This window comes from Pleurodeles waltl, chromosome 2_2 (genome assembly GCF_031143425.1).
Source record: "Pleurodeles waltl isolate 20211129_DDA chromosome 2_2, aPleWal1.hap1.20221129, whole genome shotgun sequence".
NCBI lineage: Eukaryota > Metazoa > Chordata > Amphibia > Caudata > Salamandridae > Pleurodeles > Pleurodeles waltl.
Genome location: NC_090439.1, coordinates 1,114,297,865 through 1,114,310,261, shown reverse-complemented (window position 1 = coordinate 1,114,310,261; position 12,397 = coordinate 1,114,297,865). Strand labels below are relative to the sequence as shown.

Below are 12,397 nucleotides of genomic sequence, written 5' to 3'. Positions count from 1 at the left end.
TTTTTACGCCCCCCCCCCTAGCGCCGGAACGCCCATCTTGCATACATTATGCCTGGCGCAGGCATAATGTGGCACAAGGGTTTACAAAGTGGCGCAATGCAAGCATTGCACCACTTTGTAAATATGGCGCGCCGTTTTTGGCCTTCTAACGCCACATTAGCGTCAAATGACGCTAATGTGGCGCTGGAATGGCGCTAGGCCATCTTAAATCTGGGCCAGAATTTCTAGGAGTATAAAGGGTGTGGATGTCATCGCAGCAGATTGGTGGGGCCCCCGAGCTCGCCCAGCCTAGTCAGCCACTTTACTAGGCTCACTTGGAGAGGACCTGGTCTGTGGCTGGGTACAGAGAAGATGGTTTTGGACCTTCAATTTTTGGAGCACTCAATATATCTCCAAGTATAATCCATCAGCAAAGAGTCAGTGACTGACCAATAGATGTAAGTGTTCATGTCAAGCTTCGGCTGGAAGTTGAAGGTTATAAATTAGTCAGGGAAAGAGGAAGGCTGGATGATGTGGAGAATTCTTTTCTATGTGAACTGGAGAGACAATCATATTTCCATTTAAGGTTTATGAGGTCTGCAGGGGAGTACAGTGAATCCTGCCACCAATTTTGCCTCACATGGTCCAAGCATCCCTTTGAGACAGTGTTAACTACAATGTGGATGATAGAGATCAGGTTTTACTAATAAATTAGTGGCATAGAAGTTAGCATACTGCGACTTACAAATCCTACATTTAAAGGCCTAACAGAGAAAGTAACTAGAAATGTAAATTGCACATGTTTAAATACTGGTGTACATTTGTGGCTGCCACTCATATTTTGATATCACGTTTAACATGAAGGCATTGTGGATACATAACTGAGTGAATTATTAATAAATATTAACCTGAAAGTATTATTTTCAAGTAGAAACAGTAGAAATAAAATAGGAGTATCAAATGAATATGAATTAAATACACTTATATTGAATTAAATTGATTTATTAGTGCAAATTGCATCTGTGCAGAAAATAAATGTACGTTTAAATTTGCTTTAACATGACAAATAACATTTTAAATTAAATAATGTTTGCATATGTGATTTGAATTGTAAGGTGCACAATAGGTTTATTAATGTATAATTGTATTAATGTGCATTTAGACTTTCTTAGCTTGACTAGGCCTGAAGTTTCATTATGCAAGCAGCAATGGACGATCACTTGTTTATTCTGTCTCCTCTGACCTGAATTCTTTCCCTAGGTTACTACTGTAATGTTGAATGTCATTTTGTATTGTAGGCAAAGAGCATGTTTTAGGTTTAACAATGTTGCAGTATTTGTTGTAGCTGTTGAATAAGACAGGAAACTTGCAGTTCGCATGTGAAAGAATATTAGTATATTGTATGTCCTCAAGTAAAAAATTATTAGAAAATGTAATATTTTGGCGGAATTAAAGGAAGAAGTTCAGCTAACAACGCACTTTTGTTGAGAAGATTCAGAAAAATTGCAAACTTGGTGGTATCACAGCTTGCCATTGGATGCCGAAATCAACGCCCAGAGTGTGCCCACCTGAAGGGCCAATGAATGAATTGTGCATATTTTAATTAGTGAATAACTTTGAAACTGGAGTTAGTTCTCTCTGGTCTTGAAGTTATCCAGAACCTTGTCCACGTCTGTCTAGTCTGATGTCACCCTCTCATCTTCAAGTCCCCTAATGAGTTTTCGCATCACAGGCATAATTGCCCAATGCAGTTTCAATACTAATATGCCCTACTAATTCTGAATGGCTGATTTGTCCTATGTGCAGTTGTGTTCTGCACCATCCTGGTGCTGCTCTCAATTGACGCCAGAAGGTGACCGCTCTGCCTGGTGAACTACTACTGTCTGCTGTCCCATGAGGACAGGTATAACTAAATGTGGTTTCTCGTTTCCTTTTTAGCTCAGGCACTTACACCAGCATTACTTTTAGAGTTAGAAGCCCAAGTTAGATGTTTTTTTCCAAATTATTTTTGTCTTTCTTTTATTTTCGCTTTTGCCCACGTGTTAGTTTGTCACACATGTGCAAGCCCAATTTTGGTTAATAAGGATGGCCCAGCTTTTAAATTGATTGATCAAACTGTACTTTGACGATTTACTGATGACAGTGGTCACCTGCTTTGAAATCTGATAATAATGTTCATATTGTGTTGTTAATCTATATCATTCTTTTGGGATGTTTAATAGTATTAATGTTTAGTTGGTTGAATCTTTTCAGATGTTTTCGTCAGCCAATGGTTTTCATGTATGTTGATAATTTAGTTTGCACACCCATTTACCGGACATTGGTTTTGGGATTGTATTCAAGCTTTGTAACTTATTCAGATTGGACTTTTCATTGGAGTTTAAATTGCTCATGGTGTTAAAATTGTTTATGGTTCATGTCATTGATTTGTGATTGTATAAATCTGAGTACTACATCTGTTACCAATCCCAAAGATTTAGTCAACCTCTGAGGGTGAGAATGGTGATGTGGTCTCACCCTAGAGCTTGTGGTTTCTGAACCAGAGGCCAGAAGAAGACCTCCATAGGCAGAAGGAACACCTAGCCACAAAAAGCAGACTAGCAACAAAGTCCTGATCAGTTTCCCATCACCAAAGTACTTGCAGCATTTGAGTTTTCCAATTGCTAGAATTCACTCTACAGGGAGCAACAGATGTATCCCTTCACCGACACAGCACCAACACGGCCTGCACTGACCACTCCAGTCCTCTGGGACTGGAGCCCTGGTAAGAATCCATCGGCCAAGGAAACCAGCATCTTACTGGTGGCTTTCCTTCATTTTCTGGCTAAGTCGTAGTTGGCGTTGAACCAATCGCAAGACTCTTGAACCGCTGAAACAGAGAGAGTGCACAGGCATAGATTAGAGTTACATATCTGTCTTCCAGTTTCATATATTTTAATGAAAACATTACACAAAGTTGTTCATGAGTGCCCCTCACCTCATCTTAAAGAAAAGAGCAACATTAAAAGGGTGGAGGAATGTACACTGCCGAGTCACATTTACAACAAGCACAGTTAAATAGGACACTATCACGGAGGTTAAAGACCATTGAGAAAGGGTCAACTTGGAAGGCAACAACAAAAAATATTTGGAGACCACTTACCGACCCAATGAGCTAGTTCCTTTTTAAAGACACTGCTGAATATTCTGGGAATAAATCTGCACTGTTTAAGGCCAAAATATTCATCCCTAACCCAGAAGGACCTTTTTGCCCTATCATGACGATAACTAACTTTAAGCCTCAACTCTCGAATATTAAAGGCACAATCCCTTTCCTAAAAACAGTCGCTGGACTATGCACCACCCAGTATAACACTTTCATTTCTTGAAATGCGCCTACTCCATGTGGGACAGGGATGGTGGGAAGCCTATGCAATGCTTCTTTTAAGCATTTACATTTTGATTTTTGCCAGTGAGAACGTATTAAGTACTACAATTTAACTGAAATATTTTTTGCAATGTGGGAACTACAAGGTACACTATTAGTGTTTATTCTGTGAGGCAGTCTTGGGGTGCATTGCAGAATAAACAAAACGTGTTGTCAGAAGGAAAACAACTACATCCTCTGTAAAAATGCTAGACTTTGTATTGGAAAAAGTGTTTAATGGACACTTTTTGAACTTTACACTTGAGTTAGTGTTTGTGGTGCTCAAGCATTCTTAGGTGAGAGGAGAACTGCTGTGTTTCTTATTTAGACTCTATGGACAACGGGTTACCCCACTGCTTAGCTCCCGATTAATGTGAAAATTCTCCTATTCGCACACAGCGTGAGGCACTGAATATTTAGAATTCAAACGAGAAGGACAGGCCACCATTCACCATAAAAACTAGAAGGCGAGGCTGCACCTTGCCAGCACTTTATTTTGCCTAATTTATCTTTCTTGACTTTAACACTAACTAAGCTACAAAGCATTGCACATCAGCTACAAAGAAAGTCCAGCTACAAGGGCTGTGTAACATATAGTAACTTGATTAAAATACTGACATCCATCCCCTGTCCCCTCCTGAAGAACAGACTCGGGTCCAGTGCGGCGTGAAGAGACAAGACAATGGGAGACACTGATTGTGTTGAATCCCCCTACATGGGTTTCAATACAGTAGGTAAAATGATACTGTTCCCAAGATGGTCTAAGACAGTTGTCAGAGCAGTTGGAGAGCACTAGGAGGAGAAAAACAGATGCTGCAATTTGGCAAAATGTTGTATTAATGGAGCCCCCCTCGTTGTCAATTTGTGACTGGTTTATATTAAGTGTTGGCTATTCCAATGCTAGCATTTACCACAGTCCAATGAACCAGAGGGCAATGAGTTGAGCATCCTTTCTCCAGAATAAAGTGATGGGCTGCCTCGCCGCTACCGCCAGGATATGAGAGTGTAAAAGGCATTCGTGAGAGCGGACCCCTTCAAGGATTTCTGGCCACTAGCCCAAGATGGCAACCACCAGCAGTGCTGGAAAGGGGAATCTCAAGACACCCATGATATGGCTTAAGGTCTCCTTGGAAAACATCTGGACTAGGAGCAGGAGGACCAAATACAAAGGAAGATTCCTCGGTCATACAGACCTCACCAGCAAACTTCCAGCGCGGTTGAATACAGGAATACCAATGTCATCTACAGTGGTAGATCACCTTATATGTGGCTTTCCTGGGGGGGCTGCATGGAAATCCGATGGCTCTCGTTTTAGTAAGTTGAAGCCATATTTATTGGGCCATATGGGCTGTTAAAAGGCAAACAAATGACAGAACCCTTAACAAATGTAACACAACGACATATACTGAGGGTAAGGCTCGAGTGGCAGCTCCAGACAAGAATGAGACGAGGCTAAAGCAGGATTCATGAGGAAATTCATCAAAGTGCAATGATGGAGAGAAAACATGGGAAACACAATGAAACAACAAGAAACACAAATGAGCACTTGGTTAATGTAATGCCCTTTAAGCTTTAAGGATGCTGGACCAAAGAAATGTCCATGCTTTGTCAGTGACTGCTCTATTTATCTCTCCGGCCTGTGTTCAGAGGACCACTTCTTTACATGACCACTTGCTTGCTGTCTCCTTTATGCAAGGAGACAAGACTCTTGTATCAAAGTAGGACTACCTTAGTTCTTCTAAATGGGTTAGTGTGCTGCGGCAGCTTCTGCGTTGATGTGGAGGGGCCAGTATCTGAGCAGGGAGCACTGCAGCCTTTCTGTGCTAACAATCTACTTACATTACCTTAGCCGTTCTTTGAGAAACCTGACGTTTCTGTAAAGTGATCTCCTATAGTTTATGTGCTTTAATTGCCACAATGGATTTTCATCTTCATCTGATATGCCTTGAGATCAGATCCTTATCTTAAAAAAGGGCACCTTTGTTAAGAAATATTGGTATATCCCTCCTGTGACCCTGCAGCTGCATTCTATGTGTGCAGTCAAGTCTGACTGATGGGTGGAGCATCTGAGAGGATGTTGATGAAACTTCGATATTTCCTCCTTCGGAACACCACTGAACCCTATAATACTCTGTCTGGAGTATTTGACACCCTCCTGCTTGTTTTGGAACAAAATGTTTTGTTCTTGCAGCATCTCAGTACTGGCCCACACCTGTGCTTGCACCTCCAACTGGTTATCAACCATCAACTCCAGGTTATCAGTTACACCTCTGCACCCTCAATTCCACTATCTCTCCTCACAGCTTCTGAAGACATAAAATCCATTCATACTGATCCAATCTTCAATCCTACATCCCATAAGAAACCATCCACATATTCCTGCATGAGGCTGGATAGCACTGGGCTCTGTCTCGCTTCTGCAGGGAAGTGGTCACCAGTGTGTCATCGACCAACCTCAAGTCCTTTCCACAGAGACTGGTGCTGCATCCTTTGTTCTCATTCCTGCCCAAAGTCCGGACGGACTCTAGCCTGAACTAGGAAATAGCTTCCTTTGCTGGCCCGACACCATTCACCTCGCCATTCTGATTCACCCTAAGCAGGTGAGTGTGGTACCATCACCACAGCCAACACGGAGGTTGAGTACTGCTTCCACCAATAGTGCAGGAGTGATATATATATTATGTATATTTATATATGTTATTTTTAAGGTTTAAGGTGGGTATAAGTTTTTGCGTGGAAAGGGTGATTTTAGGTTTTAGGGTGGGTATGAGGTTTTGGGTGTTTTTTTTGTGGGTGTTTTTTTTTGTTGATTTTAGGGTGGATATGAGTTTTTGGTTGGTAAGTGTTTTTTTAGAGTTTAGTGCGAGTATGGGCTTTTGTGTGGGAAGTGTTTTTTTAGGGTTTAATGGTGGGTATGGGTTTGTACACACACACACACACACACACACACACAATATACTTACACAAAGTTTTACTACGCATATGACTTTACCAAACATGATCTACAACTAAATTTTTGTTGTAAACACATCCGTGGTAGTGTTGTGGTCAACCTAATGACCGCAGAGTAAAGGCATGCGTGGTTCAGTCAACCTCCACCACGGAGAGGGTATGTGTTACTGTTTGAGGACTGAGGTGAAGAGGAGGAAGACCTAAGAATATTGAAGATTATTTGTAAATAACCGAAGCACCGTTTAGCCTTAAACAATTAAGGCCATTTAAAATCAGCAACTATTAGCACTGGAGTGAAGCTATCTGCCCTAGTAAAAAACAGAATGACAGGGTTTTGTTTATGACTCTTTATTTTGCATTTCCGCTGTGGTATGAAGCATGCTAAACCGTCTCAGTCACTGTGTTAAAATTTTATATTATTTACTTTCAATGCATGTGCTGCGGACTCGCTCCGAGAGGAGATCAGAATATTAAGCGGTCATCGAAAGGTGAGCAAAGCGAATATCCAACAAATACTCTATTAGAATTCAAAAATTCAGAAAACCAGCCCAGCTACAAACAGGCTTCGTTATTAACTAGATAGCAGAATGTTGTTGTCATAGTAACTACTGTAAACTCAAGGCTTACTTTTCTGATATATTAAAATAATTAACGAAAATTGCCTAGTTCTAATTTTGAACCTTGGCAGCTAGTAACCTTGCTTCCATATCCCTCGATGCAGTCTGCCCAGAACACACGTTTTTTGTTTTGCATTATTGCTAATCAGACTGAAATCAAAAAAATGATTACTTTGCTGTGCTATTATCCAGTAGCACACTCCTAGTGTGCTGGAGACTAGGGCGGTATAAACCCTGCCGACAGTGGCAACACAAAGGCTTCTCTTAACAAGCGAATTAACCTGTAAAGGAAAGATTAAGGGAGTAATAGCATCTTTGGTGGCTTCTTACTCGGACCTCCAGTTGTCGATATCATCACAGAAAAGTTAGCTAGAGAGTTCTGCAAAGACAAATGGAACATATTTCCAGTTCCTGGAAGGAAAGATATGATCTCTGAGGAAAGCTCTAACTTCTGCATGGCATTTTTGTAGTAGGAGGCGTTTCATCATATTGTTTACGCACAAATGGTAGGATTTATTTTTTACCATAGGCTGTACTTTCCAATTTTTTTTAAAATCAAGATGTAAACAAGTAAAAAACAAAGAAAATCCTTTGAGGAACTATTTCGGATAAGTGAGGAAACAACTTGAATTTGCTTTCTGGAAAGGCCATGCAGCAAAGTTGGAACCACTCCAACTTTCTGGGCTGGTTTTCATTCAGATGGAACAGACCGGAAAGAGCTTCTGAAAGCTATGGCTTGAATAAGGTTATCTGAGCCCTAAAGAACCTGCTGACCTGACCCAGATGACAAATGGTCTGGGAGTGATGAAACCTCACAGTAGACTAAAACCAGCTGGGATGCAAGTGAATTCCTGTGTTGAGACATGTGTATAGCATCTTCAATATGGCATGTTTGCTACCAGTCATACAGGTAAACTGAAATAAAGATACTTGGGATGCCAGGGAGGGTCACAGGGTCATCGCAGTTGCTGCCAAGGCAGTAATTTAACACACAATCTCAGACAGGCTAACCCAGACAACCATCAAAAGGAAAATGGAAGCATTTACCTAAGCAGGTTCGAGGTACCTCACTCGCCCAGAAGAAAGTGCAAATCTGAGTCAAATTTCCTGGAAGAAGCTCCCCGCAATCGCATACGGGTAGTCTGGGCGGAAGTAAAGCAATGTGGGGGAGATGCCGCGACTAAGGTCGGATTACCAATTGGGTGACTTCAGCACCTGTTCATAATTTTAATGTGGAGAGCAGGTAAATCGCCAAATCTGCCGATTAACTTAATCCCCTTTGACCCAGACTGCTCTGGTTGGCTCTGATCCAACATATCTTCTGCGAACAGTGAACTGTGGTCTTCACACAAGGAGACCAATCAAAGCCCAGCACCTGATCATCAGCTGTAATCCCTCTAGCCAATGGGTCTGAGGCTACCGCCTAGAGCGAGGATAAAAGAGGACCTTCCAGCCGTGTGCCGCTACCAACTGGGAATGATGGGATAAAACTTCCCCCTCCCTCACACTGGCCATGGTTTGTTCCCACAAGAGTCAGACAGGGCCCGAGATCATCTTTAAGGAGCAAAGAGATGACTCCGTTCTAGCATGCAAAAGGGTGTTTCAATGTTAAGAACGAGCAGTATCACTGGACAGTCTTTGCCAGTGGTTCTTAACCTGAGGTCCGGGGACCCTGGGGTCTGCAACACCCACTTAGGCGGTCCGCAAAAGCTTAGAAAACAAAAAATATATAATATTAACAGGTTAATGAAGTGTATCCATAAAGAATTAGCATGTGAATTAGTTTGATGAATCCTTGTTTCCATAATTGTCTGCATTGTTTTGCAGTTACAATCATCAACATCTCTTAGACCGGGGTCCCCGGATTTCAATAATGACTCTGTGGGGGGTCCCCAGATTCCAATAATGACTCAGTGGGGGGTTCCCAGATTCCAATAATGACTCACTGGGGATTCCCAGATTCCAATAATGACTCAGTGGGGGTCCCAATAATGACCATTGGGGTGGAATGGGGGTCTCCGGATTTCAGTAATGACTCAGCGGGGGAATCCCTAGATTCCAATAATGACAGGGGGATCCCAAATTCCCATAATGACTCAGTGGGAGAATCCCTAGGTTCTAATAATGACTTGGGGGGTGGGTGCAAATTCCAATAATGACTCAGTGAGGATCCCCCAATTCCAGTAATAGTTAAGTGGGGGTCCCCGGATTACAGCAATGGCTAAGTGGGGGCCCACAGAAGTCAAAAGGTTAAGAGGCACTGATCTATATAAGGCGCTAGGAGTCCAGTGTTGTATAAATGCCTAATCTTATGCTGGTTCGTACAGCCAGGCATAAATCACCTACGACCAGGGTGGATGGAGAAGCCAATATTCCCCTGCAGGGAGTTTCAGGGCTTTGTCACGCACCCCAGCAATCTCAATGCCACATTCTTTACTACTACTGACTGTTATTTCATAGGTCAGCGATTTTTTTTTTTTTTTTTTTAATACACTTCTGTTGTTCAATTTCATTTCGCACCACTGAGTCCTACTAAACATACCTTGCACAAAGGGGGTAAATTTAAAGTCTGGCAGGTACTTCCGCAGCTTGCTGTTGCTGGCCGTCTTCTTGAACTGACCGTCCGACTTGGTAGTGTCAAACTGAAGGCGACAACAGTTAAGGAAGAAATGCAGCACCCCAGCCCTGCCCAGCCAACAAATAATGAAGCCCCATCTCAACATAGCAGCACCAAGGAGCCCGTAAGAGAGCGCCCCTAAATACTGCCCGCTACATCTCCCAGCACAAAGTGTGTTGCACTTCTACCCATACAACCCTGTTTCACAGTAGGGGCCCCTGGGTGACGTGATAATGGGCCCCACTCATCACACCCTTTGCTGCTCGCACACCAGTTTTGTGGGTTTCACTCTGAATGCAATTTACTTACACTCGCTTTTGTCAAAGCAAACAGTAATTTTAAGAGGCATCACCAGTTCCAATGACCTAAAAAAGGCAAGAACCAGTGCTTCTCTGCAACCAGACCCAAATATGCACTTAGCTACAGCCAAGGAGAATACTTTCAGAAACGAGCTGATGGAATGTGACCGCACCGTTTTCAATTATATATATTTTTTCAGAATGGTCATATAGGATGGCGCAGGCCATCGGTTTTATAGTGGTCGCATTTTTTAGGCCTCGTGGCACCCGCCTGATTTCAGGTCCTGCGTTTAAATTCTATCCGAGTGGAATCCGTGCTTCTCAGGTCACCGGTCACACTGCCTGTGCGCTGAATTTCCATCCCCCTCCCCCACTCCCGCTTTGGGTCATGGGCTCAAGACCACAACCAGTGCGCACGGATTTTAATGAAAGGATACAATGACCTCGCCTTTGAAGTCCATGGCTTTCACTATGCTCTCGGCGGCCTCCTTGATGGAAACTTCGTCCTCCTCGCCGACTGGAATTGAAGAAAATACAAGAACAATGAAAATGGATGGCCCCGATTTATCCCATATACTTGTGACAACCTTTCAGCAGTTTATAGGGCTGTGCATTCCCATGATGTGTACTCGCCTGCCACCTAGTGGTTGGTCATGAATATTACAATTTCAGGTGTAAATCGAAAAAAGTCATATCCTGGAAATCCACAGTGAATAAACCTTATATTAGATATCTCGCCATTGAAATGTAGGTTTTTATACGTGTGCGAACTATAGATATGTAAAGAGTTTGATACAATTAGACCAAATTCCAGCATCCAGGGAGGCTAGCTACCCGCATGTCAATGTATACAACTACATGCTGCAAACCCATTGTTACAGACAAGTAATGTTCATGTTTCTATGATGTGTCGTTTTAGAACACATCCTGTGCCCATACTGCAGTGCATTACCCTCTACACCGAGGCCTTGTGAAAGCACTGGTGGTTATAACTAACACTTTGGAGACTGTTTGGCCAACTAGTGCTTCTTGCCTGGTCTGCATTATGCACATACTAGTGCTTCGTGAAAGTGTGAGCAGGTGTCCAAGTAGCTGCAGCGCAGCTGTTAGCTCATTGTATGATCCGAACAACAGTCATTGTGAATCCTCTCCTGTGTGTGGAGTGAGCCAGTGCTTACTCTTCATAAAAAGTGTAATATATTTAACAACCCACCTGGTTATCACTGCTTAGAAATTGGATTTTCAAAGGTGGAAGAGGATTGGCAATAAAAAGCCACTTTGCCTTGCAAACGGAGGGTGTCTGGTTAATGTAATACACAAGAGGTCATTTGTCATCAAGTGTAAGTTATGGGTTCTCAAAGATTTTGTGGACTGATCGAGAAATGTTGGTGTTAGATTCTGGATTATTAACTGAGGAGAGGACAAGGGTGTGTTCACACATGTAGGCCAGCGCTTTGTTAGAATATTACAGTATGAATGACAAACCCTTGATTTATCCCTCGTAGTAATTAAACAAAGTGACAAGGTTTTAAACACAGAAATGGGAATGAAGTATTCAAGTAGCGCTGAAAACACATTAGTCAAGAATTCAGTCTGTAAACCTAAAGCAATTCAGTAAAATGAAAACTAAAGTTGATGATTATAAATAAATGGAATCTCAAATTGGGAGTCAAAGGATATTTTCATTTTTGAAGAAAAAGTCAGACACACACATAGGAAACAACTGGAGATTAAAGCCCATGTTAGATTACTTGCTTTACTAAACGTGACCACCAGAGACCACTCCTCCACCACAAAAGCTGCAAGAACAGGAGCAGAATGCTTCCAAGAGACACAATCAAATGTTTCACGAACTTCACAGAATACATGCCGAGGACGGGACTACTAATTCCCCATCGGGGCACATCCAGCCAAAGGCAGGTTCTCGCTTTGTCCAAGCATTGAACAACATTTGGCCAGATAACGCTTGGCTGGCTACTTTTAGGGCTTTCAAAGGTGGCGAGGAGCTCCACCGCTCTCTCCATCCAGGGCTTCCAGAACTGTTCCCAGTCCCAACTAGTCTGTTGTCTCCTCTTCCAAGATGCTCTTCCTTTGCCTGAGGACACAAGAGTCTGGTACCTGAGAAGTTGGGGTACAAACAAGGGTAAGCATGCCCAGACCTCAGTCTTTCTCCAGGTAGATAGAGCAACAGATTCCTCCTCTTCTGTTCTTCCTCCCGGTCCAGTAATGGCCTGAAATGCTGGGGGCGGGAAGCCATCCGATCCTAAAACACTTCCTATCGCCAAACCGGGCTTTTTTTGCAGCACATCCCGTGAGTTTACTGTGAGCCGACAGGAAATGCTCAAAACAGGCTGGTTCGGCTGTAAGAATTGTCTTAGGGTTGGATTAGAGTTCCAACTCTACTGTAACCATTCCCAGGAAACCTTGTTCTGGGGGTCTTTTTAAGATGCCGGGATCCCACGGTTTGTGTGGACTCTGAATTCCCACCCGGGCCCTGTCCTATTTTTAAAAAAAAAAGGCCAGGTCT

General features: G+C 42.7%; 1 protein-coding gene across 1 annotated transcript in view; it reads right to left on the bottom strand.

Moving 5' to 3' along the window:
* Positions 1-960: 960 nt before the first annotated feature.
* LOC138282897 (GDP-L-fucose synthase-like) overlaps positions 961-12,397 on the bottom strand; it is a 68,417-nt gene continuing 56,980 nt past the window's right edge. The window contains exons 9-11 of the mRNA XM_069220908.1: positions 10,308-10,387; positions 9,497-9,596; positions 961-2,848 (exon numbers count right to left, since the gene is read on the bottom strand). Coding sequence (XP_069077009.1) covers positions 2,793-2,848; positions 9,497-9,596; positions 10,308-10,387 — 236 coding nt within the window. The 3' untranslated portion in view covers positions 961-2,792. The remainder of the gene's footprint in view (positions 2,849-9,496; positions 9,597-10,307; positions 10,388-12,397) is intronic.